The 24,298-nt window shown below is 37.5% G+C and overlaps 1 protein-coding gene across 5 annotated transcripts in view; it reads right to left on the reverse strand.

Moving 5' to 3' along the window:
- CNN3_3 (Calponin-3) overlaps positions 1 to 12,436 on the reverse strand; it is a 41,513-nt gene extending 29,077 nt beyond the window's left edge. Inside the window, exons 1-5 of one of the 5 annotated variants that reach the window (XM_051218135.1) lie at positions 12,352 to 12,436; positions 7,423 to 7,518; positions 7,357 to 7,387; positions 7,258 to 7,281; positions 6,791 to 7,204 (exon numbers count right to left, since the gene is read on the reverse strand). In XM_051218135.1, the coding sequence (XP_051064575.1) occupies positions 6,924 to 7,204; positions 7,258 to 7,281; positions 7,357 to 7,387; positions 7,423 to 7,434 (348 nt within the window). In that variant the 5' untranslated portion in view covers positions 7,435 to 7,518; positions 12,352 to 12,436 and the 3' untranslated portion in view covers positions 6,791 to 6,923. Of the gene's footprint in view, positions 1 to 6,790; positions 7,205 to 7,257 lie in introns of those variants that run through there. The other 4 variants (XM_051218136.1, XM_051218133.1, XM_051218134.1 and 1 more) reach the window with 4 other exon arrangements.
- Positions 12,437 to 24,298: the final 11,862 nt, after the last annotated feature.

The following is a 24,298-nucleotide window of genomic DNA, read 5'->3' on the forward strand; positions in this document are numbered from 1 at the left end:
TAATGAGATAAGAAATGTACACACACTAACGCGCTCATAGAAAAACAGTCAAGATTGATAAGCGAATAAATAACAAGGTCAGAATATGACTCAAGTAGAATGAATAGAATGGGCTGTCCGAATGCTAGAATAAGGTATATGGGCTTAACATAATAACCGACACTACAGAGTTACGTATTCTCAATCTAAATATGCATTAAGGAGGTAATCTTTAAAACAGCACTTAAAATCTCTAACTGATTGGCCATGATTATCATCTAGATCTTTAATCCAATAGTCAATACCGATAAATTTAACTTATGGGTACAATTCAACCACTTTATGGACTAATAACTTATCTTGGTTTAGCTAGTGCTAACTTTGCTCCAATCTACTTCTACATCAGACGGTATTGGGCATTAAGGTAGTAAGCAGTTAAGGATATGTATGGTCTATCGTAAATCGGATATTAATACAGATTATTATAATTCATTATTCAGTAGTATGATATTTTATTCCACTTTGTAAACATTCATCTAAACGCGAATTAATGTTTCTCCACAGCATGCTTTAGTTAGGTGTTTTTCGATCGAGTGAAGCATAGTTTTTTCGATATTTAACACGTAAAAATGCACCTATTTCTTATTACAGGATTAAAAACTTTATGAATGAGTGTAACATAAACAAAAGAATATCATAGAAGTTTTTCTTTCAGATAAAATATGGAAGAATGATTGATCGTAACTGATGAAACAGAACTCTAGATAGCGGTTTTTTACCAAGGTTGTTTTCTACGAGTCGGAGTTGTTGATCCCACACCCGACCCTCCTCCCTTACCCGGATTTGAGATCAGCAGTGGCCCTAAAAGAGCTTCAGAAGGAGATAAATGAGACTATACGAAAGATAATCAGTATAGTGGTTGTGGAGATTATTAAGTTTTTTTATTGAGATAATGAACCGTGTCGGGTAGAGACAGGTACTACCTCAGTACAATGGAAGATGGTCGCGCAATTTCGTAAATTGGTTGAGGTTAGACACCGACACTATTGGATGCCGACTCAGTGGTCCAGTAGGTTAAGCGTTCGCGCGCGAGACCGAAGACCATGGGTTCGAATCCCTTTGGTGCGGGATCGTAGATGAGCACTGCTGAGGATTCTCACAATAGGACGGGACGACCGTCCAGTGCTTCCAGGTTGCCAACGGTGGTCTAAGACCAATCGGTTCATAATCTCAATCATATACTAAAGATCATTATTTTAATTACAGTATAGCACAGATTTCGATTCATTCAGTTATTCATTATTAAAAAATAACGGGGGAGCTGGTACAAATACAGTCTATTTGTATATGAGCTGACTATACTTTGTAAATTCCTTTACAATTACTTACAACCTAGAAAAAATATAGTTCATTACTCCAGTCAGATATGATCAATATGGAATCTGGTACAAATATGGAACGACCCAAGTTGCCATACTGTACTATCACAGTAGGATTAAACTAACAAGACAGATACCAGAACAGTATCAGTATCTGTTGTAGTATCAGAGGTAATAGTACAGATTAAATCTAGATAACATTGTGGTGTGTGCTAGTGATCTCGACAAATATAAGTAGTATGTATCTGATAAGTCTTGCTAATTGAACGCTATATTCGGTTCCTAAGCTATTCTCGTAACCCCCGAAGCTAGAACTACACAGTGACCTGAACATGAGAGAAAAGGCACAAAATATACAAGAAGCACTTTACCCCAAAGGTTCGTCTTAGTACAGAAAATATAAGGTTTTTACAGTATTTTAGGTGTCCTTGGGTTTCCCGAAAACTCTGGAGTGCTACTAAACATAGTAGCAATATAGCAATCAGCTAATCAGAAACTCTACATGTGACTTTTCACTTTCTTGATGTCTCTGGCTAAACTTGTAGTGAACGCTGGTTGGATAAAATGCTTCTTAGTATTTGCTGAGCTTTTCTTAGCTTTTGCCAGAAGTTTTCTGGATTACCCCAACAGTATCGTTAGTCGAAAGTGAAATGTCTGGAGGCAGAAGGTTAAAAAGAACAAAGAATGATTGGCGTAGAAACAAAAAGAACAATGAAATTTCAGACGATTGATTGACATTTACAGAAAGAACAGTCAAGTCTGAGATAATTGATTGACATTTTACAAATGAATTATTTCCTGTATGGTTCACAGATTTTACTAAGACATTCTGTAATTTTGTATCCAAATACATTCGATTATGCTCACTTTTATTCTTGTTCACTACAGTATGACTTCAAAAGAAATACATTTTTATTCCGTAAATTAATTCCAAGATAATTGTGAAACTATGAATTTAAGGGAAGACAAAGAATGAATGCAACCATATTATTATAAGTATAGGGGTTGTGGAGATTATTAAGTTTTTGATTGAGATCATGAACCAATTGATGTTAGACCACCATTGGAAACCTAGAAGCACTGGACGGCCATTTCGTCCTATTGTGGGACTCCTCGGAAGTGCGCATCAACGATCCCTCACCGAAGGGATTCGAACCCAGGGCCTTCGGTCTCACGCGCGAATGCTTTACCTCCTGAACCACTGAGCTGGCATCCAATGATGTTAGTGTCTAACCTCAACCAATTTACGAAATTGCGCGACCATCTTCCATTGTACTGAGGTAGATACCTGTCTCTACCCGACATGGATTAGCTCCACTGGTCACGGCTTCTCACTAGAACTCCTAGAATTCCTCCACGAAGCTAGTCATTAGTGAGCACTTGTTGATTACTAGTATAGGGGTTGTGGAGATTATTAAGTTTTTGATCGAGATCATGAACTGATTCTCAGACAGATCATCCAATATGTTGAATCCAATGATAGTAAACATTTAGAATATAATTTAGTTGTAAGAATTTCAATGCACCCATTGTTAATATTCAAGATTATAACTATTCAGTCTTGTTTTTTTAGTAAATGTGAATTCTGAACGGATTGTCTTTAAAAGTGACAAACATCTTTATGTAGATTTGGCCGACGATTAACAGTGGAATCCAAGATGTCGAACAATCTAGAATTTATTTGGAAAAGAATAAATGAAATCGAAAGAAATAGGAAATAATGTAGAAGACATAGAATGAATGAATATATATATACGCAAAATACTTCGGATCCATTGGCCAGACACTATTAGCAACAACCTACTGTGGGAAAGAACAAACCAGATCCCAGCGGAGGAAGAAATCAGGAAGAAGTGCTGGAAGTGGATAGGACACATATTGAGAAAAGGACCCAACCACGTCACAAGACAAGCTCTCACATGGAATCCTAAAGGTCAAAGGAGAAGACCAAAGAACACATTACGCCGGGAAATGGAGATAGGCATGAGAAGAATGAACAAGAATTGGATGGAATTAGAAAAGAAAGCCCAGGACAGAGTGGGTTGGAGAATGCTGGTCGGCGGCCTATGCTCCACTAAGAGTAACAGGCGTAAGTATATATATATATATATATATATATATATATATATATATATATATCAGATCAACTTTGGAGCCGTATACCGTCAAAGATCTCCAACTATAGATTACAATTATCCTGTATATCCCAAATATGGGTTTGAAATCGTTCAACCCAGTAATTGATGACTTCATAAGTTTATCGTATGTTTTAGTTTAATTTTCTCTTTATATAAACAAATTATGTTTCTTAAAAAATACGATAAGTAAACTTCTCATTGTTCAACATTGCTTGACAACTAGAAAAAGAATAAGTTGAAGATGATATACCCAGATAATCTGAAACCATTGGAGATATCTTAGCAACAAAAAAACAAAAAAAAACACGAAAATTGGTATGAAATTCACATGAACAATCTCTAGTATCTACTTGATTCTTCTGCTAACCTTGATTGATTGAAAATGAACGAATCGATATAATCCAATATGAACTTGTACGAAGTATCTAATTCTCAAGATTCTATCCTGATAACATATTAATTAAAACATGTACTTTTCGAATATTGGTTCACCGGGGTGCTTGTTAACTGTGTGATTGCGTCACAGGATTAAGCTGTACTATTCAGATTGTAGCGTTAAAGCTTATATAGTGTCCGGTTCTCCTATGAAGCGGGATTGAGTTGTACTGCTTGGGTTATAAAGTTTAATAAGCCTAGATGGTGTCTGGTTCTCTTGGAAACGGGATTGAGCCATATTATTTGGGCTATAAATTTTAAGCCTAAGTGGTGTCTGACTCAATCCCGGGATTGAGATGTACTGCTCAGATTATCATGTGAAAGTCTGAATCTCCTGAAAACCAATGTAAAATTACCCTGGCCCATAAGGACATATTATATAACTAACTGCTTTTTAAATATAAAGAAACCAACTTTGTTTCTAGGAATCTTTCAAATTAATTTGAAATATTCTATTCTTATTCCAAATATGATAATTAACATGGCTAACTTCATTAACTGGATTCTTGAAAGGAAGGAAGTTTCTTTATTTTTTCAAATCATTAGGAGAAATTTAAGGAATTGTTGTTGTACAGGTTAACATAAACTAAAAGAGAAATAATCTGTGGTATGTAAAACGATCATAAAGAATTTATAGAGGTAACAGATGTGTGAATTTAAACAGTTTATTATCTTAAAAGACTTTAAAAGAGTTTATTATCTAAGAGATAAATTCATTCAGCTTATACATATATATGTTGATAGTTGTGTAAACATGATAGGAATTTTAACTGAAAAACCAGTGAAAATAATGTTAGTCGGACATGTTCAAGACCCCACAGTCGGGGATCGAACACAAGATCTTCGGTCTCGCTCAAAAACGCCTAATCACTAGACTATTTAGCTGTGTAGTGCCAGTTACTATGTTAAACCCATATAACTTATTCTACCTTCTGGACAGGCCAATTTACCCATTCTTCTTGAGTTACGTTTTGACTTTGGTTCAGCGTTCGCGATCGACAGGTTCTAGGTTCGGATCTCGTGAGAGGGATCGTTGGTATGTACTGCTAAAGTCTCACAATAGGACGAAGCGGCCGTCCAATGCTTACAGGTTTTCAATGGTGGTCTAGCTTCAATCGACTCATGAACTCAATCATTGAAATTACTATAATATCCACAAAAACCCGTTCTGATATAAAATCATCCACTTATCAACTGTGACTTTATATATGAGCGTATGTGTGTGTGTACATCTTATCCTACTCATCACATATCTGTAGCTTATTTTTTCTTTGACTATAAATATTGATTAACACTTGGTTAAATCGAGTTGGCTCACATGTCTTCTCCACCGCGCATCATTTTATTTCGCTTCGTTCCTTCGCTCGTTTGTTTGAATTAAAGATTGTACAAAATACACGTATTCGAAATCCTTTCTCGTATTTGACTTATTTTAATTCCGTTATTCATTAACGCGGATTAAGTCGATAATTATATACCAGGATAGCCAGGGTATATATTTGGACATGTATAGCCCAATAACAATCATACATACGACCTAATCGGAGTAAGATAAGGGGCATTTAAAGCCGATATACAATGATGTGCATGTTTAACCTTTATGCATGTGTCAGAACTCCATGTAACTATTCATAACCTTACTTAAACCCGAAAATTTTGCTCAACCTAATTAAACAAACCCTAAAACTCTACAAAAATCAAAATGAACGTAGGATAGCCAAAATTAAATGTAATAAAAAGAATTACAGATGTTTTTTATATTGAAGGCTGAATTCCTGCTTCAACATGCATTTAACCGAGCCCCATACTTTGTAGATCTGTAAATACTTAATAAATAAACTAATGTTAACCAGTTACTGTGTATCGATTTCGCATATATGGCTTTCAATCATATTTATTGCATGTGTCTGAGGGGCAGAGATAGTAATTTGATGCCCAGGTCAGAGCAATTGAGTGTATCAATCACCTCACTTATCTCCAGAGTCTGATCAGCTGTAGTGAACTGAGTCCCGACAACATCCCGGAATAGGTTAGAAAAAATTATGTTAGCTTTTGACGACTTGTGTCACCTGAGGCGTAGCCAAGATGTACATTTTTCAATGAAGAGGTAAGTACATTGTGCAGAAGTTAACTATTTTAGTCTGTTCCTATGAAAACTACCCTTTAAAAGTAGTAGACATTCGTAGGCTACAAGTATTTGACTGTACATGTCGCCGGAGCATTACTCGCATATTTTAGGACACCTGAGTGAATGGTGTTTAGGTTATATCCAGGGTGTCAGACACAGATAGAAAACTGGTTGATGAAAATGTGAGTCTTTATTGACTGAGACGGTTCCGACGTCTCAAGTATGCTTCGTCACCAGCTACCTTGACGTACAATGTTATCTGAGGTAGTATAGATTGGAAGAAAGCTAGGAGTGGTCATGCCAAAACGTGTAATCAGTCTATGGAGCCATCAACTGTTGGTATGAGGCAACTTGGTAGATGGAGATTAACGTTTACGAGATTAACATGACGAATGGTTGGAGATATTAAGTGACATAGTTCAGAACCAGTCGGAATGTCATACATCAATTTATTCTCTATGTAACCGTAGGTCTACAGTTTGAAAGTTACTTGATGCGTTTCACTCTACAAATTAACTCTTTACTTGAAAATCATATTTTTTAATGCGTAGTCACTTTTTAATACTACTTCGGTATTCAACGTAACAATTACATCCCACTGTGAAGCGATATGATGTAAAAGTATGGACTAATGTAGCTACGTTCCAGTTTCTACATCTGACTGATGCTTAAATCATAGCACAGTGAGTCTCGAACCTTTGACCAACTGATTGAAAGCCGAACTAAGCAACTAAACAGTGCCAATCTAATCTTATTATCGTATAACACAGAGTATAAAATTCAAAATGCAACATATGAACAGTAAATACAAATGAATACATACATAACTTATCATAGATATACATGGCCAAAGAACATAAGTGATCATGAAAGTACAATAGTGGAAAGATTTTCAAATATACAATGTTCTGCTTTTTGACCAAGTGTACTTTGTGTGATTACATTGACATGATTCCATAAAGGAGCAAATTCATGCGGTAAACTAATACTAACAAATACAGGACAATGAAAACGTTTAGATATTTTACATGATAAATTTTCTTCATATTCACTAAATGGATTTCGTGAAGCACCAGTTACTGAATAGATTGTAGCACTATGTTGATCAAATGTTGATATTTGTGAAGGCAAACATACAGATAAACCTATATAGAGAATAATTATTAAGATATATCAATAAAGAGAATTTATGATTTACCGGACAATTTGCTCTCTTCATTACCTAACCAAACGAACAGACAACCATTTAATTGTAAAAATAATAATTTCAATTGAATATTATATTCTTTTAACTCACATATTATTTGACGAGAATCGAATGGTAATAGCTCATTGAACTAGTTAACATTAATCAAGAACCTACCTTATTAGTCATGATACCAAGGTAAATAATACGTTTGTTTTAAATAGACCTTCTTGAGTATTATAAATACAAACTTTGAACCATAAACAGATAACTCTAAAATGAATTTAGTTATAGAGAAATTTGATTGTGCTTAGTATATACATAAATTAAAAGTTCGTGTCTGCTTTTTTAAACGTACAATGGTACTATAAGCAAAGATGAATAGTGGTTAGCAGTGAAATCCAGGACGCGCGCTTCGTCCTATTTAGGATTCGTCAGCTGGATGTACATGCACCTCAGAGTTGATGTTCACTCTGAGACTCGAACCTAGTACCATTCGGTTCAAACGCCATCGCGTTATCCACTCAGCTAATGAGTCCAATGGTACTTTAATATTTAAATCGATTCAATAGAATTCTGTTTAGTTTTCTTGAGGGGCCACACCCGGAGCTTTCGACTTGAAGGTCTGATTCACAAGGCAGTGGAGCAACATCAGGAGATGCAGTCCCATGATAGTCGGTGACCAACGATTGGTTCATATTCCATTCGTTCCCTCAGGATACTGGAGCCCATGTGCACCATTGCTTTCGAATCAGGGTTTTCCAACTCCCCCTAGATGGACTCTCCATGTCCACCAACCCGGTTAAAACGCCGGACATTCGCTTTTCGTCCTTTCAATTTCGTAAACAACACCCCCGCCATGAGAAGGCAATGAGTAGGACTTCCCTGGCAGAGGCTATATACGCGTGGCCATGTGAGAGCATTTCGAGAAGGAGAGCGAACTCTCCCCACTCTCGGCCGTACCAGGGCATTTGGGGGCCTTTTTAGTATATTTACACTTCAAAAAGTTTACTCTGATGAATATGTTGACCCAAACTAGTTTCTTGGTTTCTTTTTTAGCACACGATTAACATAATGTTAATTTTTTGTGTGCATTTGTGATAATTTTGTTTGCCTGGTATTAAATATGTTAGCAATGAAATGCTAACAATTGTGGTTTAGTTAGTGAAGCAACAGTTATGTTAGACTATTACAATAAAAAAACTATTGTCACTAGAGAGCCAATATTCGACTGAAGTTTAAGCTATCCATCTAATTGAACGAAGGAGTTCCTTAATGATCAATAGTAAATTTGAACTTGGTTTTTCTAGAAACCAGTACACAGTGAAATATAAAAAAACCACGATATCACATCCAGTGTTGTTTATTTCATTCAAATGAGTCTTTCATGGTATCACGTCTTTTATTTTACCTTGAGAGGATGATATAATGGTGAAAAGCAAAGGAGAATGATTTAACCATTTTTTGGTTGATCTCAGCACTTTACTCGGCATTTCTGAGATACAACCACCAAATACATAATTTATTCTGTCTTCATACATATCGTACAGGCAGTGACAACAATTACATTAATGGCGGAACATTTCGGACCCCTATTCCTATTCACAGGGATTTAAACAATAACAAGCGATGATTTTAAGATCATAACCCACTGTGGTTTGTTTGTACTGACTTTAGAGCAAAATAGACATCAAAAATGACAGTTTTACCTCACACAACATTTGTTGTGTTGCAAACTTTAGCTGTCTGCATGATGCATGTACATGTCTATAAAAACGTATCAATAAAGACCCACGGTAATTATCCATACCTGGTAACGTTTGTGCTAGAGAAATTCCCCAATCAACCATCAAAGGGGAAATAAAGGCGAACAAAAGGGAAAATGCATTGAAAAATACAAGAGAAATAAAGGGAAAACGCGCTAAAGTATCAGGCTTTCCGTATACTAGACGTCGTATCGGTATGGAAAGCTTCGGAACGTAGGTTGTTCCTTCTATAATTAGGCCCAGTTATTCTGCAGAAAACACTGCCACAACCTATGTATCTTAATTTCAAGCGTTTAGCGTTATCCGTTTATCTGCCTGCACATCCTAAATTACATAATACCGTTGTAGAATCCGTCAGAATGAATTTAGGGAACTTTCTTAAAGAATACGAATGGTGTTATGGGTCTGTTCATTTGTTACAGCAACTTCCTGACGGTGTTCATGCATATGGACCTTTAGATAGTTTTTCAGCCTTTCTATTCGAGTCTTATATGAGACAAAAAATCTGTGCATAGCGGGTATGCTGTTGCAAAGCAAGCAGCTCAGTGTTATGCGGAGAAAATGTCCTTCTGCAATAGGCTTCAAGTTAGCAGTTTAACTAATACTACCCCAATAGCCGCTAACGAGGACTCAAATAAACAAGTAATCATGTTTAAGAATAGTAAAATAACTTCATTTAAGCCTGATAATGTTGTAGTAGTAAACGGAAAGCCTGGTTTAGTCACTGATATAGGGGAGAACGGACTACTAAAATTTAGGTCTTTCACTAACCCACGCAATTACTTCGAAAATCCTTTCCCATCCAGTAATATAGGAATATTTATGTGCGTCGTAGTTAGCCATGAACACACATGGGAAGCGGTTAAGGACATTGACTGCAAATGTATAGTCATTAATTGTATCCATTATTTAGTTATTGTTCCATAATTTTATGTGAATGTATAATAAACCATTTCATTACCTCTTGTGTTATGCTTAGCCCGCTAACAAAAAATACGTCATTGTCGACGTACCTAGCACGGAACAACTCATGATAGCAGTGGATTGTTGGCAAAGAACTTTGCCTTTAACCAGCGGAGCTTGTCGACATCCAGCTGCAAATCTGCAGCCGACCAGATGACAATTGGTCAGTTCTGAAATGTAAGCCATTCACGAATTCGGTGAGTAACAAATATAGAAACTATAATTTACTATAGATGATCTGCAAAGGACATGTCAGTTTCCTTCCAAATACTGGGTCTTTACCGTAAAATCAGTTCAATGGAAGAAAAAACCTTGCCAATGAACACTGAGAAGCCCAAGAGGTCAGTACAATTAACTTGCCAACATTTCGTAGAAGTGAACTGAAGCGTAAAGAAGGGTTTCCTTACAATTCAGTAAACATGGATGTGGCCGAGATGCAGGCTGGAAATAGCCACGTACAATATCCAAAATTTCGGTTGTTTGACAGCGTCACCTCGCCGATTTCCAAGTACGTTTCATTATTATTTAGATGTTAATTAAGTAGTTCGACACAGTTAGATACATCACCGTCAACATCAGAATCTAAGCGTGTAGGCAGTGCTTTAGCGGCCGAGTAAGTTACCTGTACGATCAAGTGAAGCTTTTCAGATTTGATAGGTTGCATACAGTGCTGCAGAAGATGTCGTCAGCTATTACTGACTTAAATGCAAATATGAAGCTGCTACTATCGAAGTTCAGTGACCGAACATCCGTATCAATTCGATTGCGGACTATCAAGTCAGCAGTTCCCTTTGTCATCTGAAGAGGAACTGCAGATGTTGGACACTGGTTTGCAGCAGAAAGAAACCAGGGACAGATTTATAAGTCAAAAACATTAATTTTATAATTTGTTCATATTACAGATGGCCATGTTAACGAGGTTAATGGATAATGATCCTAAAACCTCAATGCGATATGTTTTGTCGTACCTCATGACACCTGAGGTTGCCAGTAATTTCACGCTACCTGGCACTTCGTCAAAACGAGCATACGAAGTAACCTATATCTATTATTTAAACTTTAGGTGCATTAACCAATTGCTTTTTGTCATCATCTGTCAACGAAAAAAACCTTGCGGAACTGTACGATATCGCGACACAAGGTTATTTTCACGTTGTCAGAGACAAATTAATAAAGCGTAATAGAAGGAAACAAGGACAGGCATGTAATAATTTAAAGTGATAACTCCCCTACTGCTCTGTAGGTACAGTCGACAGTGTTAACGAACATAAGTGAAGCTTCAAGTAGCTAGCTGTGCCAAAGCATGTCACTCAGATATCGTAACTTCAATTTTTATACTCCAGAATTCACAAGAAGATCAATTTGATTTTCAGTAGCCGGACAGGCGTGGCTAGAAGAAATAATCCGTGGAATATTTCTTATATTCAACTTATTTTTTAAAAAACATTTTTTTTGAAAACGAGCTTACTTTCTTACTTTCATGGTAAACTTTATTCAAGTGTTTAGAAAGTTTGTTTGATTTTTAGTGGACTTGCAATTAAGTATACATACCTTATTAATAATACATCGCCTGTTTCTTCTTTTGTAGATCTTTTCAAATAACAATGAATCGGCAAGTACAGTTAAAATGCATAACGATTGATGCTCAAGCTTCTGCCATAATATTGTATTATAATAATACGCTTTTTCTTTTCAATGAACTTATTTAAACATATACTATTTTTCACGTGGGTTGCAGTTTCAGTGTGGTGTGTTGTGGGAATAAAGGCGAATATAGGAAACCTTTGGGGCGTTTTAAACGTCGAAGCAAAAGTAGAGAATTCTGCGTATATTTGGGCGAATAGACAATTCAGCATATATTTAAGCGAAAAGTAGACGATCCAGCGACATTTGAGAGACAGAGCAACGAAAAGGGGAAAATCCGCATTATTTCCCCCGGACAAGGGGAAAAACAGACATTTTAGCGCGTTTCCCTCTTATATCCTCTGTATTTTTCAACGCATTTTCCCCTTTGTTCGCCTTTATTTCCCCTTTGTTGGTTGATTCGTGAATTAATCACCACAGTTAGTTCCAATCCCGAGTTTCCAATTTTGGGGAACTTTGGGGAAACTCCCGAAGTCAAATGACCTTCACCGACGTTTGGGGAAATCCCCAAAATCAATTGACCATGATCAAGGTTAGAATGGAATTTCAGGGAAAGTTTGGGGTTTGAGTCTCATTTCCCCAAAATTTACTATAGCGGCTTCCCCAAAATGAGCCGAATTTTCCCCAGAATTGGCAGCTTGGGATTTTAGGGCAAACAGAGACGCTTCTTAGTCATAAATTATCTAGTTTACGCGAACACAGTTAAGTTCGAAGTAAAACTAGCATGACAAACCATTATACTAAACCCAAATACATATAAAGTCAAACACTCTATCCACCTTCAGCAAAGTGGACGACCTTGTGATCCTTACATCCCTCGTATACAACGGTATACGATCATGATCTTAACCATTGAAAATAAGATTTTTAATTAGTATATACTTAGTGTCAAAGATACAGCCAAAATTTAAGGAAGATAAAAACATCACGTCTACATACGAAACAATTTCACTGTTCGTACCAACTATCATTAGCTCTTTTATGTCACTACTGAGGTATTTTATCATAAGATACTCAAAAAACCAACATTGTCAAGTCCTATCGTATTTGAGTGCAGATGGTACTTTAACTGGTTAGTAATTGCAACCTAGTATAGGCCAGTGTCTATGTTGCATTCATGTATTCATGTTAATCAGCAGATTAAGATGTTTTTTATTCAATGTGTAGCGGTATATAAATAATCTTCTGACTGGCCACTTCTTAGGGTCACTACTACCCCACTAGTGGGTAGGTAAGTGATCCTTAAAATCAGTAGCTCTGCAAGTCCTCGATAATTGATGCTGACTGCATTAGTTTTAATGGACCTAGCTGAAGGAACTCAGTCATGCATCCGCACCAGACCATGAGTGAGTACGCCGTGCCTCACGTTTCCTACAACCACTAGCCAGCTTAAGTTATCCGCTTCTCAACATATCGGTGTTCTATCGAATATATAATCAAGCGCCTTAGCTTCTGACTTCCGATTTCACTGCGTTGGCACGGTCCGATTATAAAAGATGTTACTAGCTAAGTTGCTGTCAAACTTCAAATACTTGTGGCATTTTTACAAGTTAAACACATTTGGCCTCAATATTTTCAAGTTTCCAGTGAATCTGATATGTAACATTTTGAATATGGTTTTCAATATGAGTGCTAAACCAGCTTTTGTCTTCTTACTTAAAAGCTGCTTAGTTGGTCATACATGGTCAAAAATATTGTAACTGGGCGCGCTATACCAAAAGGGTAGTGGTATTTTTCCTCGTACAGTAAATCCTTTAGTTTTGATCATGCACTAAGGTGTAAAGGCCTTCTTTACTTACTTAAGTTGGGTTTTCGCTACAGTAATACAGAAGTTCCAGCTTTTTGTGTTTATTGTCTATCATTTTAAGAGCTTCGAAAACTATAACTCTAAAAATCTGTTTTCTTCGCGCGTAAAGAGACTTTTGCGTTGTGCTCTCTATGGCTCACCTAATGGCTCAGAAAAACCTAGTTGTAATAGACCTTCATGTTACTTTTCGACCAAAGATGGAATGGATTGTGACAGCTACGACGTGTACACCAAATTCACATCAGCTGCATATAAAACACGTTTCAAGCCACTGTAATTTTGGTTGCGCAACGGATGCTGCTGTACGAGGTCTTTTCCGGTTGCCAAGGCGGTCGGGCAACTAACTACAGAAAGAATGATGTTCTCAGATAAGCAACCAGCAGATGAGCAAATGTCAGGTTTAGAGGAAGCACGGTGTGTCAATATGAGCCTGCCTTTAGGTCTGAATAAAACTATTATGACGGACTCTCAAAGCGTAGTAGACGATAAATACATGGATGTGAGCACGGTTACAAGATAAAGGAAAAAGTATGCTAAGGAGAAGCAAAGTACAGAGAAATCTAAAATAGATGAGTTGACAGTTTCAGATGCAGATTTTAATATAAGCACAAAACAGAATATCCGGAAGGAACGCGGTGAAGAAGGTCGAATCAATAAACAAAATAAGATCAATGATTGGCTTACATTAGCACTTGGACAGTTAAAGCAAAAAGATGAGACCCGCACATTTTTTGCCAAATAGGCCAGTCAACTTTCATAAGTTAAGAGAGGAATCAATCTAAGCTACATTAGGTCCTCAGTTAGCAAGCTACTTCTAGAAACGGTAGAAGGTGGCAGCTTTGTGAAACAAGACGAAGGCGGACTTCAAATGTACGCAAGTAAATTGCATCTTAAAAGTTACTTTTACTTCCGCTGAAGAATGAGACCTAATACTGGAAAACTCACGCAAATTGAGTGGGTCTGGAATATATATGAGTACCGCCGGAATAGGGAAGAACCTTATATTTATGGGTTTTCACATCGTAGAAGTTTGGAGCAAAGCAATTCCGAGACCACTCTGAGCGGTACAGAAACGTTTTCGGCAAAAATAAATGTGTGCTATACAAATGCCAGCAGCCTACCAAGTAAAATGGCTGGCCTCCAAACTATGGTGGACACAGAAAACCCTAAATGTCACTGCCATCTCAGAAACAGGGTTAACATCGGAACTGTATGAAAATGAAGTTCAATTGCTCGGTTTCTAACTTTGTAGGGATGACAGACTAGACCATGTGAGTGGTGGAATCGCAACAAATAAATAGTTAAGATTAGGCATCAAACATCTTAGAATGTCAAAACATTATGGCCCAAGTATTCACACACCTCCTTATCCAGTGTAGGCATTATATATCCTATTTTATAGTGAATGCGGAAAATCTTCTTGCGTTTGAAAGAAATATCTCCACGCCCTGAGTGTTCTGTTCCATGATCGAAATAAAAATTTATTCAACAACAGTCTGATTTCTTCTATCGATAAAACGAGGTTTGCCCTTCAGCACAAAAGGGTTATTCTGCACACGAGAAGCCCCTTGACCATACGGGCTGTTGGAACAGTGGCATACGACTAAGGGACGTGCCAACCGGTGCACTGTTGACTGTAATGTACAGAACAAGACATTTAATTAACTGTTGTTTACTACAGTCCAGAATGTGTTATAGATGAATCCCTCCTAACTAAACTTAGACCCTGGTCAAGCAGCCAAAGAGCCATAAATTACGTAACAAAAAATAATTATTGGATTCCCAACCTAGTTACGGAAGGAAGTATGTCACAAATGACAGAGGAAAACCGAAACAAAGCAGGCTATGGCGAACTATTTCGGGAAAGTTTTTACTTCGTTCTTGACTACACAGCCATATGAACGGACCTCCCCTTGGAACCTTTATGGCGCCGCTGGCTAAGGAACAATCCTATATCTTTCTACGAAATAATATCCCGTCCTATAGACTCAGTGGCAATGGGTATACGCTACTAACTTTGAAACACCGGAAACCAGTGCGTAGAAAGTTTTTGCAATGTGGTATAATTTATTGTGCAACAGGCTACCAATACCTATCTGCATCCGTAACACTATCCCCGAGTTCTAAGGACTAATAACCCTGTTTTTAGATTCTAAAGGGCTTCACCAACTATTATCATAATTTTACCCAACCCTGAGGCACTTTCTATGAACCACCTATTGTCTAGACCAAATGTGAATATAACGGACCCCATTTTCATTCATATATGTGTGACCGGATGATGAAACACATGGTTTCCCTCCTTTCATTATTCATTATTAGTCATCCTCTTATGCTCCTACTCCTTAAATTCATACTCGATGTTTCACCAATGTTTAGAGCCACATAATTCTTTCATGATAGAAAGCTAACAATCGAGGTGGGGGCAATTCATTCACTGAATCCGATGGCATGGCTCAGCTTTGCAGGCGTGGTCATTCTTGCCTAACTTATCTCTTTTATTCATATTAAATATACTGTTTTATCTCGAGTCTAGATGTGTTTTTTGTAAACGCCAAACATTATATTGCTAATTGTTACAGTACAACGAGTCACAATAGACAATGATGTGTCTTCCGCGTAAGGCATTGTAGATTAAATGTTCACATCATGACAAATCTGTACTTTTACACTTAGGTCTATCATTATAGCAGTACTAATAACAAACTAGACCATAATTCTACAAAGTCCTATGTCCCTTTTCAGTTTCTTTTTCTATTAAATGCTGCTCGACTACGGTTGAACATAGTAAGTTCACACTAACCTAAATTGTGATTTCTTCCTTTTTTATGTTCTCTCAGCACAAAAAATTAATATTTCAAACCTATTAGCATTCAGCTGTTTTGTTTTCTTGCTTATTTGCCGCCTTACTCATAAATTTCATGACCCCAAACAATTTTACTTTCATATTCTTTAACCATAAATCTATTCTTACCAACGCTTAACTACATATCATCTGACCAGTACCTTAAAATTAATATTATTAGTTAACTTCACAACATTGTGATATAATAAATGGATACCTAATCCATAATATATAAGCCTCAGCCGTCTGATTTACACGAAACACGGAACTAGTAGAGATGCTGTGTTACAATAAAGGTGTGAAACATAAATGAATAAATTTTCAAACATGCCACAAATGTAAAAGAACCAAACACCAAAAAAAGGAGAGTGGCGTCGCTGACCAACAGACATGATATTGTTGAGATAGCCTCAATATATCCAAGTCTTCAGCGTAGAACATTTTGTAAACGTACGGCTCCTTTTAGTCTAGTTGGATGTAACTAGCCAATGGTATCGATGTCAATTTCCCATGCTAAACACCTCTTTGACTCGCGTTTGAAACTTTGAATAATTTCACTTTCTACCGAAAAATTTTACTTCAGATAAATATGAAACCACTCATAACTATGTAAAAGTTATAATAATAGTGCCATAGAAATCGTCACAAACAGAGAATATCAAATCTTCAGCTTTCTTTCTTGCGTCGATTCGTTTCTACACTTTTGGTTTTTTTTATCCCGTTGAAATGCACTTGCCCGAGTGTTGACTTAACTAGAGGTCATATTTTTAAGCAGTCATATCTTAAATATTCCATCACAAATGGCTCAAATTTGGTGATTATGCAAGTCGTCTGTTCTACTTTCCTTCCTCCTATTTCCCCCCGTCTTTTTCAGCACACTCGTGATATACCATGAAGAGCATATACGTAACATATGACTTTGTCCTACGCCTTCATTAACACCTCCGATACTTATCTGAGATCACTATCAAGAAGCATAAAGTGATACGTTTGATTTGACGCTTCCAACTGACTAGTTTTGCATTTACCGCGTTACTTCTTGTTGTAAACAGCTCTGGACTTTACTTGCACTCATTTTCGATTACCAGTTTCCCATCACAACGCAATCACCACAAAGAGCGTCAACTCTTATACTGAACGTCAGAGTCTTACTAACATTCGCATTCTACAGCACGAAAATTTATTTTACTATTTCGATGACCAGTGGGTCTTATGACTTGTCAACCTTACTAAGTAACTTATTACAGCAAACCCTGTAACATTTGTAACAATCAGAATCCGCTTGTAAACTGGCATACTTGGTGTAGCATATTGTTATTCAAGGATAAATCATTATGATTAGTACCTTTTAGGTGGACTCGTTGTAAAGTTCGGAAACATCCAATGTCTGGGACACAAATCTATACAATTCAAACGTCTGGTTAGGGACACACTCAGACGAATAAAGTCATAATACAGTAAGTTCGGTAAAATATCTGACATCAGTTTCATGTAGAACGAGTAAAAAGATTCAAATTACACATATATCCGAATAGTTTCGGGAAGCAAACTGTACAGTCAGTTGGCACGACCGAACCATAAAAGTGTCAGTAACAAAAAATATTAGTGACTCCAAAGTTAGTCACTGGTCAGAAGATAGAGATTTTCATATAAAGCAATAAACGCGGTCACAATTTGCTCACAGACGAATAGCGAAAACTGTGAAATAATAAGCAAACAAAACATTAAGAATGATGATGGCTAGTTCCTCGTCATGAAAAATAGGCATTTATAACCAAAGCGAAGTGTAGTTCAACCTAACAGAGTGATCGGTGACATCAACAAACACAAGCGAGTGAAATCAACTACTATAAAATCCGTCATAAGTGAAGGCAAATCAACGTTACTATTATCCAGAGATTAAAAAACTTCATAAAATGAAAGGATCACAAAATCAAAAGAACCTCGGCAATAACTTGTACCAGGTAAAAATATCAAACATGATTTACACAAATAAATTAATGAGACAGAATTCAGTAGTCAAGAGTAAACAGAATAATGATATTATATAGCATACAGTTGAGAGTAAGTGTAGAATTATGGTCTACTATGATATTAGCACTGCTCTAATAATAGACCTAATCCCAAAATTGTAGATTTGTCATGATATAACTGCCTAATCTATAAGATCTTACGTGGAAGTCACACCATCGATTACACCAACTCACTGTACCGTATCAATTACCAATACATGATGTAGAACAAGGTTAGGCTAGAGAAGGAACAATATATTTAATATGAATAGAAGATATAAGGTAACATTCAGAGGGACCACGCCTGCATGACAGAGCCATGCCATCCGATCAACTCCAGTACATTCAACTCATTGTTCGCGCCTTCTCCATTGTTAGGTATTTCTCCGCGTTAAATATTGAATATCTGTTTTCTGAGAAGTCTTGTGTTCAGCTTTGAAGATTGTGTGGTTATGGTCCAGTGCCACTACATAAGTACCTGATTCTCACAGGCACATGTTAAGATACACTCAAAAAGAGGTCATATTGATATTTAAGCCTATATTGAAGAACTTAAGATAGATGTCCGATCGAGCTCTATGTAATGAGACACAAGTTAGATAGGAGCCTATCTGGTTTAGCAACACAGACCTCCTTTTCCTTCAGAATTAACAAACTAACTCTAACACTTACGGTTCAAGCAAGCAAATCCAAGAAAAGAAAGGTGTAAACACTACTGTTGAAAGTAATGGTACTCGGGCAATAAGTTTGCCTTCCACGAAATAACGAATGTTGACCGAATGTCCACAAAAAGCGCCGACAATTGAAGAAATTTTTTATCCTATGGTAAAAAGTCGAAACTAAGTGAAACGTTCCCGTCTAAGTGACATCCATAAGTCTGGCTGTTTGCTCGCCTGTATTCCCAACTAAAAGATCACAAAAGCTACTTGCGATAATAAATAGGCTCTTAAGCAGCTTCAAAGCTGATACCTAACCTCAAACTCATGAATACCCAGTTGCGGGGTGAAAACGTACGCAGACTCAAGGCAGATCGCAGGACGTTTGCTCATCTACAACTCGATTCAGATCTGACACAGATCTGAAGTCTCGTGTTTCGTTCACGTTCAGGGAATGGGGCTCAACTGTCTTGACAACAATAGATGTTCACGACCTACTTCAGTGGCATGAAATATGTAGGTTCATAAATTCTCTGCCTGCTCGACCTCTAATTAGGCATCTTGTATAAAGCGCGCCGACTTTCATATCGACAATACCGATCTTAATAATATTATTTCCATTCAAATGTGAGGAGAATTGTCCCCCATACTTTAATAATCAATGTACCTTATAAAATATCAAACTAATCAAGTAATTCACCACAGTGAGGACTGCATCTTCTGTAGAAATCCGATCTTGTCTATAAACTGGCATGCCTCATGTAACAGACCGTTATTTGAGGATAAATAAGAGTAATAGTTATTACAACGCTCCGGATCAGTAAATCTTACCTCATCTTCACTACCTAGGTTAAATAAAGTGATCTTAAAGTCGCTTGATATACAAAGTATACAAGGATTCCAAAAAGAGATCCTTCACTACCTCGTAGTTGTTAATCGAGAGGCTGAGTATGAAGGAGTCTGAATTAGACTTATATTTAATGACTTCTGTTCTAGCATATAGACTCAAATTATGTAACTGAACCTTCCTTGAGCCTTCTGAATCATACACACAGAAGAACTTTCAAACAATAGTCTAAGTCCCTCAAATATACCGCGCTTCGTTTTAAACTACTGATTTCCCTGTTCATTCTAAAGACCAGGTACCCAGCAAGTAATAGAATTCAGGTTTCACTGATTGGACACCGATATTTTGGATAATAGTTCAATGAAGTTTTACCTATACACTTTTAGTCTCAAGAAGCGACCTGATTTCAGCAAAAAATGGTTGAAAAAACGAAAGTAGTGGGCAAGACGAATATCCAAACCTTCAGTGTTAAGTTTCAGCGCTGAAACCAACTTTTAATGCAACAGTTACACTAAATGATGTAAAGTTAACACAACATTTTAAATAGTGAAGTAGCTGTTTCTAACGACGAGCTGAAACTGTACAATACAGTCAACTAAATACCGTTCTTCTGTGGTGCAAAACCTTAAAGGATTTGACCTAGCTAGCATTCTTAACAAAACGTAAAACAGAAATATGGTACAAAATAAGCAAGCTTATGTAAAATGAAACACTGGCAACTGTGATGTGATTGGTTATCACAATCGATAATTGGCAATTTAAATGAACAACTGATATAACATCATTTGAAATGAGCATAGAAATCAGATATTACAATTAATCCTCACTACTTCAAAGAATTCAATGAAGTTATTTGATTTGCTGGCTGGTTAGTGGCACCTCCATTAGAACAACTCATCCTGTACCCTTCATCATCAAGGATTTTTCATTCTTCACCTACTGACACCACAGTAATGTAGGTGGGCTGTGTTTGAAAATTCTAAAAACCGAAGGGTTATTACAAAATAACAGTTCAAGTGTAATGGTTTTCTGTGGAACTTAGATTGGCAGATTTCAAGACAGTAAACCTTCTCTTGATAAGTTTCATCCACTGTTCAATAAAAGATTTGATGCTCTATGTGGTAGTGATGTGATTCATATGTGCACCTCCCTCACAACACACAGTTTTCTTAATCGGGATAGGTCCACAGGCTACCTTATTATTCAGTGTGAAGGGTATTCGTAGCATTTTTCTGATAGTTGTACCTCATAGATAACTTGTAGCCCTTACTTCATTAAATAGTTTGTTTTTTCCAAGATATAAGAAGGACTCTAGATTCCATTCCTAGATAGCTTCGGAGTTTTTAATCGCCTTACACAGTGATTTCAGACAGTACATTGATATCCATTCTCAAAAATCTTTTTCAGAGACTGTATAAACCGATTGATTTCTTTGCTCTCGCCTCTTCTTGCTTCGATCCTGTTTCAACTACTTGGTAATCTTCAGTGGTTGGTAATTTAGCCAGTCGATTTCCCCAATCCTGGCTAATGTGTTAGTTATTTGTGATATTGTTTATCTTGCAACTCGGGTGAGTGCGTTTGTTTCAAGGAAATAGGGTTTCTGGATGCTAGCAGCTATCACATCACAAGGCAGGAGTTTGGTTAGTTATAATGCGATAACAACCACGTGAAAATGTAAGTGCTAATAGAAGATAATTGTTTCAAGGATAATTAAACAGGTTAAATGATTGGTAACGAGTAAGATGACGGGATTTAAAGAGTAAGAGAAAAAACTGAGATGACGATGAGGGTGATAGGAAGTAGTTACTGCCATGTGATAATGATAACAGTGGTCATATATGAAAGGTACATCAAAGACAGATATTCCAAGAGAAAGACAGTAATCCTTGAGTGATTACGTGTTTGTCAAGTCTCTCCGTAAAGCTATCCACTGATGGATGTTTGCTCCTTGGTGTACAATTTTTGAGGGTTGCCTCGAGAAGCGCGGTGGTGGCGGTGGCCTGTCAACATACTCGTGTTGAGGCGACTTGGCATACTTAATATTTTATGTGCCACTGATAAATCACGTTTTATTCCCCTGTAGCTCAACAAGAATAATCCTAGGTGTTGAAATCCTTCTTCGTAAGATGTATGTTTTATCCTTGTTTGCTTGTCCCTGTACATGGTCTAAGATATTTATATCTATTTTGGAAAGAGGACGTTCAACAATACTGTGGGAACTGTAGAGCCGTGCGTACGTTTTAAACAATTTCAAGAACAGCTCCGAGGTGGTTACGCCAATCTGTCCTCGCACAAAGTGGGGAGTCTTGTCTGTATACTCAATGTGGTTTGAGCTGGTGTCTACGCTCTACGTGGTCACTAGACATACTACTCAAACTGACGAGACAGTCGAGAGTAGATTTCGGTGAACGATATAAGTTCTTTGTGTTTGATGAGGCAGAATTTTCATGACATGACATCTTGAAAGGTTACGTTTGGACTCAGTGTCCTCTGGCCATTTTTCCCACTGTTGTAAGGTACTTTCGAAGCTCAAGTGAATCCTTTCCGCTCTGTTATGAACTTCCGAATCTTTGCATCGACTGCATAAATTAGTGACGATGAGCTTATTGTATCTAACAGGTCATTTGGTAAACGTCAGGAAGAGGAGTGGACCTAAGATCCTTGTTTGTTGAAACCATCCAACTCGTGTGCACTATATTAATTTTGGTACGGAACATCTAGTTCTTTAGGTGGTTTTGGAGCCAAGATAGAAATAGGCTGGTAGAACTAATCGCTAAAACATTTTCTGAGCAGTAAATGCGTAACTGCGTCAAAAACGTTTGAGACGTTGAGAAATAATTCATGAACCAGCAGGTTGTCCAGCTCTCCCATGTTATGGAGAGACTAGACGGGCACGACCTGTCTTTACTGAACCCATGTTGGACATTACGGATGACATTATTTTTATCCATGTACTCTACCATTAATTCATTGGTCAGTCTTTCCATTAAATTCGACAGTACCAGGAGTAATACTGCTGATAAAAATCATACTGGGTCTTCTCTATCTTCTTTATGAAGATCGGAGAGAACGTAGCCTATTTCAATCCTTCGAATAGTTAATGTGACTTTAATAAGTGCCCGAAAATGTCACATATCAGTGCGCTGGTGGATTCCAGGCAGTGTTTCAGGAATGTGGGGCAGATGTCGTCAAATTCTGGTGACTTTTCTGGGTGTTGGGATTTTAGTTTTACCAATACTAATCCGCAAGATAGTTGAAAATTTCCCAAAACCTCAACTGGCATTTATTTATTTATTTGAACACATATGCGCCACACAATACCATGGGAATTTGAAGAGAAGAGGAAAAAAAGTAAGGAGCGTAAGAAAACAATAACGTACAGATTAGTGTAAGGCAGTGTAATAATAATAATGGAGGAAACGAAAAGGTACAACCAGAAGAAATCTTACAGTTAAGGAGGGAGCAACCACTTTTTATGAAGAAAGTAAAAGATTACAGCAGGATCGCCACTGGCTTCTATTCTGAGCCATATCTGATAACGTCTCTAGCCACTGTGTCGCACCATCTCTCGAACCCCAACCAGGGAGTCGAGAAGAACCGACATAAGCTAGCCTTTCGAAGATTTCTTTCATACCACGACACCATGTCATATACTGTCCACCTCTCCGCTTTTTCCAACCAGTCTCAGCGTCGGCAAATAATGTACGCCGTGGAATTCTCCGGGACGACATTCGTAGAACGTGTCCAAGTCACCGAAGTCGGTGTTTCAAGATGGTGACACCAATTGAATTATCGTCTCTGCGCCCAAACACACGATGCCGAACCTCTGCATTACTAACATGGTGTTGCCACTGGATGTCAGCAATCCTTCGGAGACAACGATGATCAAACACAGGGAGTCGTCTAACGTCCTCAACTCGGAGAGGCCAGGTTTCACAAGCATAGAGCAAAACTGCTCTCACCGACGCATTGTAGATCCGGCCTTTTGCGGCCAGACTAACATCACGAAGGCGCCAAAGTCCTGCCAGTCTTGTACAAGTACTTTGCACTTCGAAGGCGCAAAGCACATACCATACCTACGGCATTAGAACTGAGAAGTGTTCCGCGCTTGCGTAGTCTTGATTTAACTGGTCGATGAAGTTTGCTTTACAGTTCTCTGCCATCTTTTGGCTGGTAGAGTCCTCACCATCAGGCCCTTTAGGAGCACAGATGCCCTGAACTGTAGGTTTTCCTTCAGTCATGAACCTACAGAAATATATAGGATTAGTTCGTATTTTGGTTGCTATGTCGGCCTGAAAACGCTTCTTATATTGCCAGACTTACATGTTGCATCTATTTTTCAATGTCAGTTGAGTGCTACAATCAGAATCAACTAGGGAGACTTTCCACTTGTCCCTTCTCTTTAAATTCTCATTGTTTTCTGTGGTACATATATATTTGGCGCACTCTTGTACCAATATTTACGTGTCCAAATAAAATAAATAAATAAAGACTCTTTATTTTGCTTCCTACA

This window comes from Schistosoma haematobium, chromosome 7 (assembly GCF_000699445.3).
Source record: "Schistosoma haematobium chromosome 7, whole genome shotgun sequence".
NCBI classification, from domain to species: domain Eukaryota; kingdom Metazoa; phylum Platyhelminthes; class Trematoda; order Strigeidida; family Schistosomatidae; genus Schistosoma; species Schistosoma haematobium.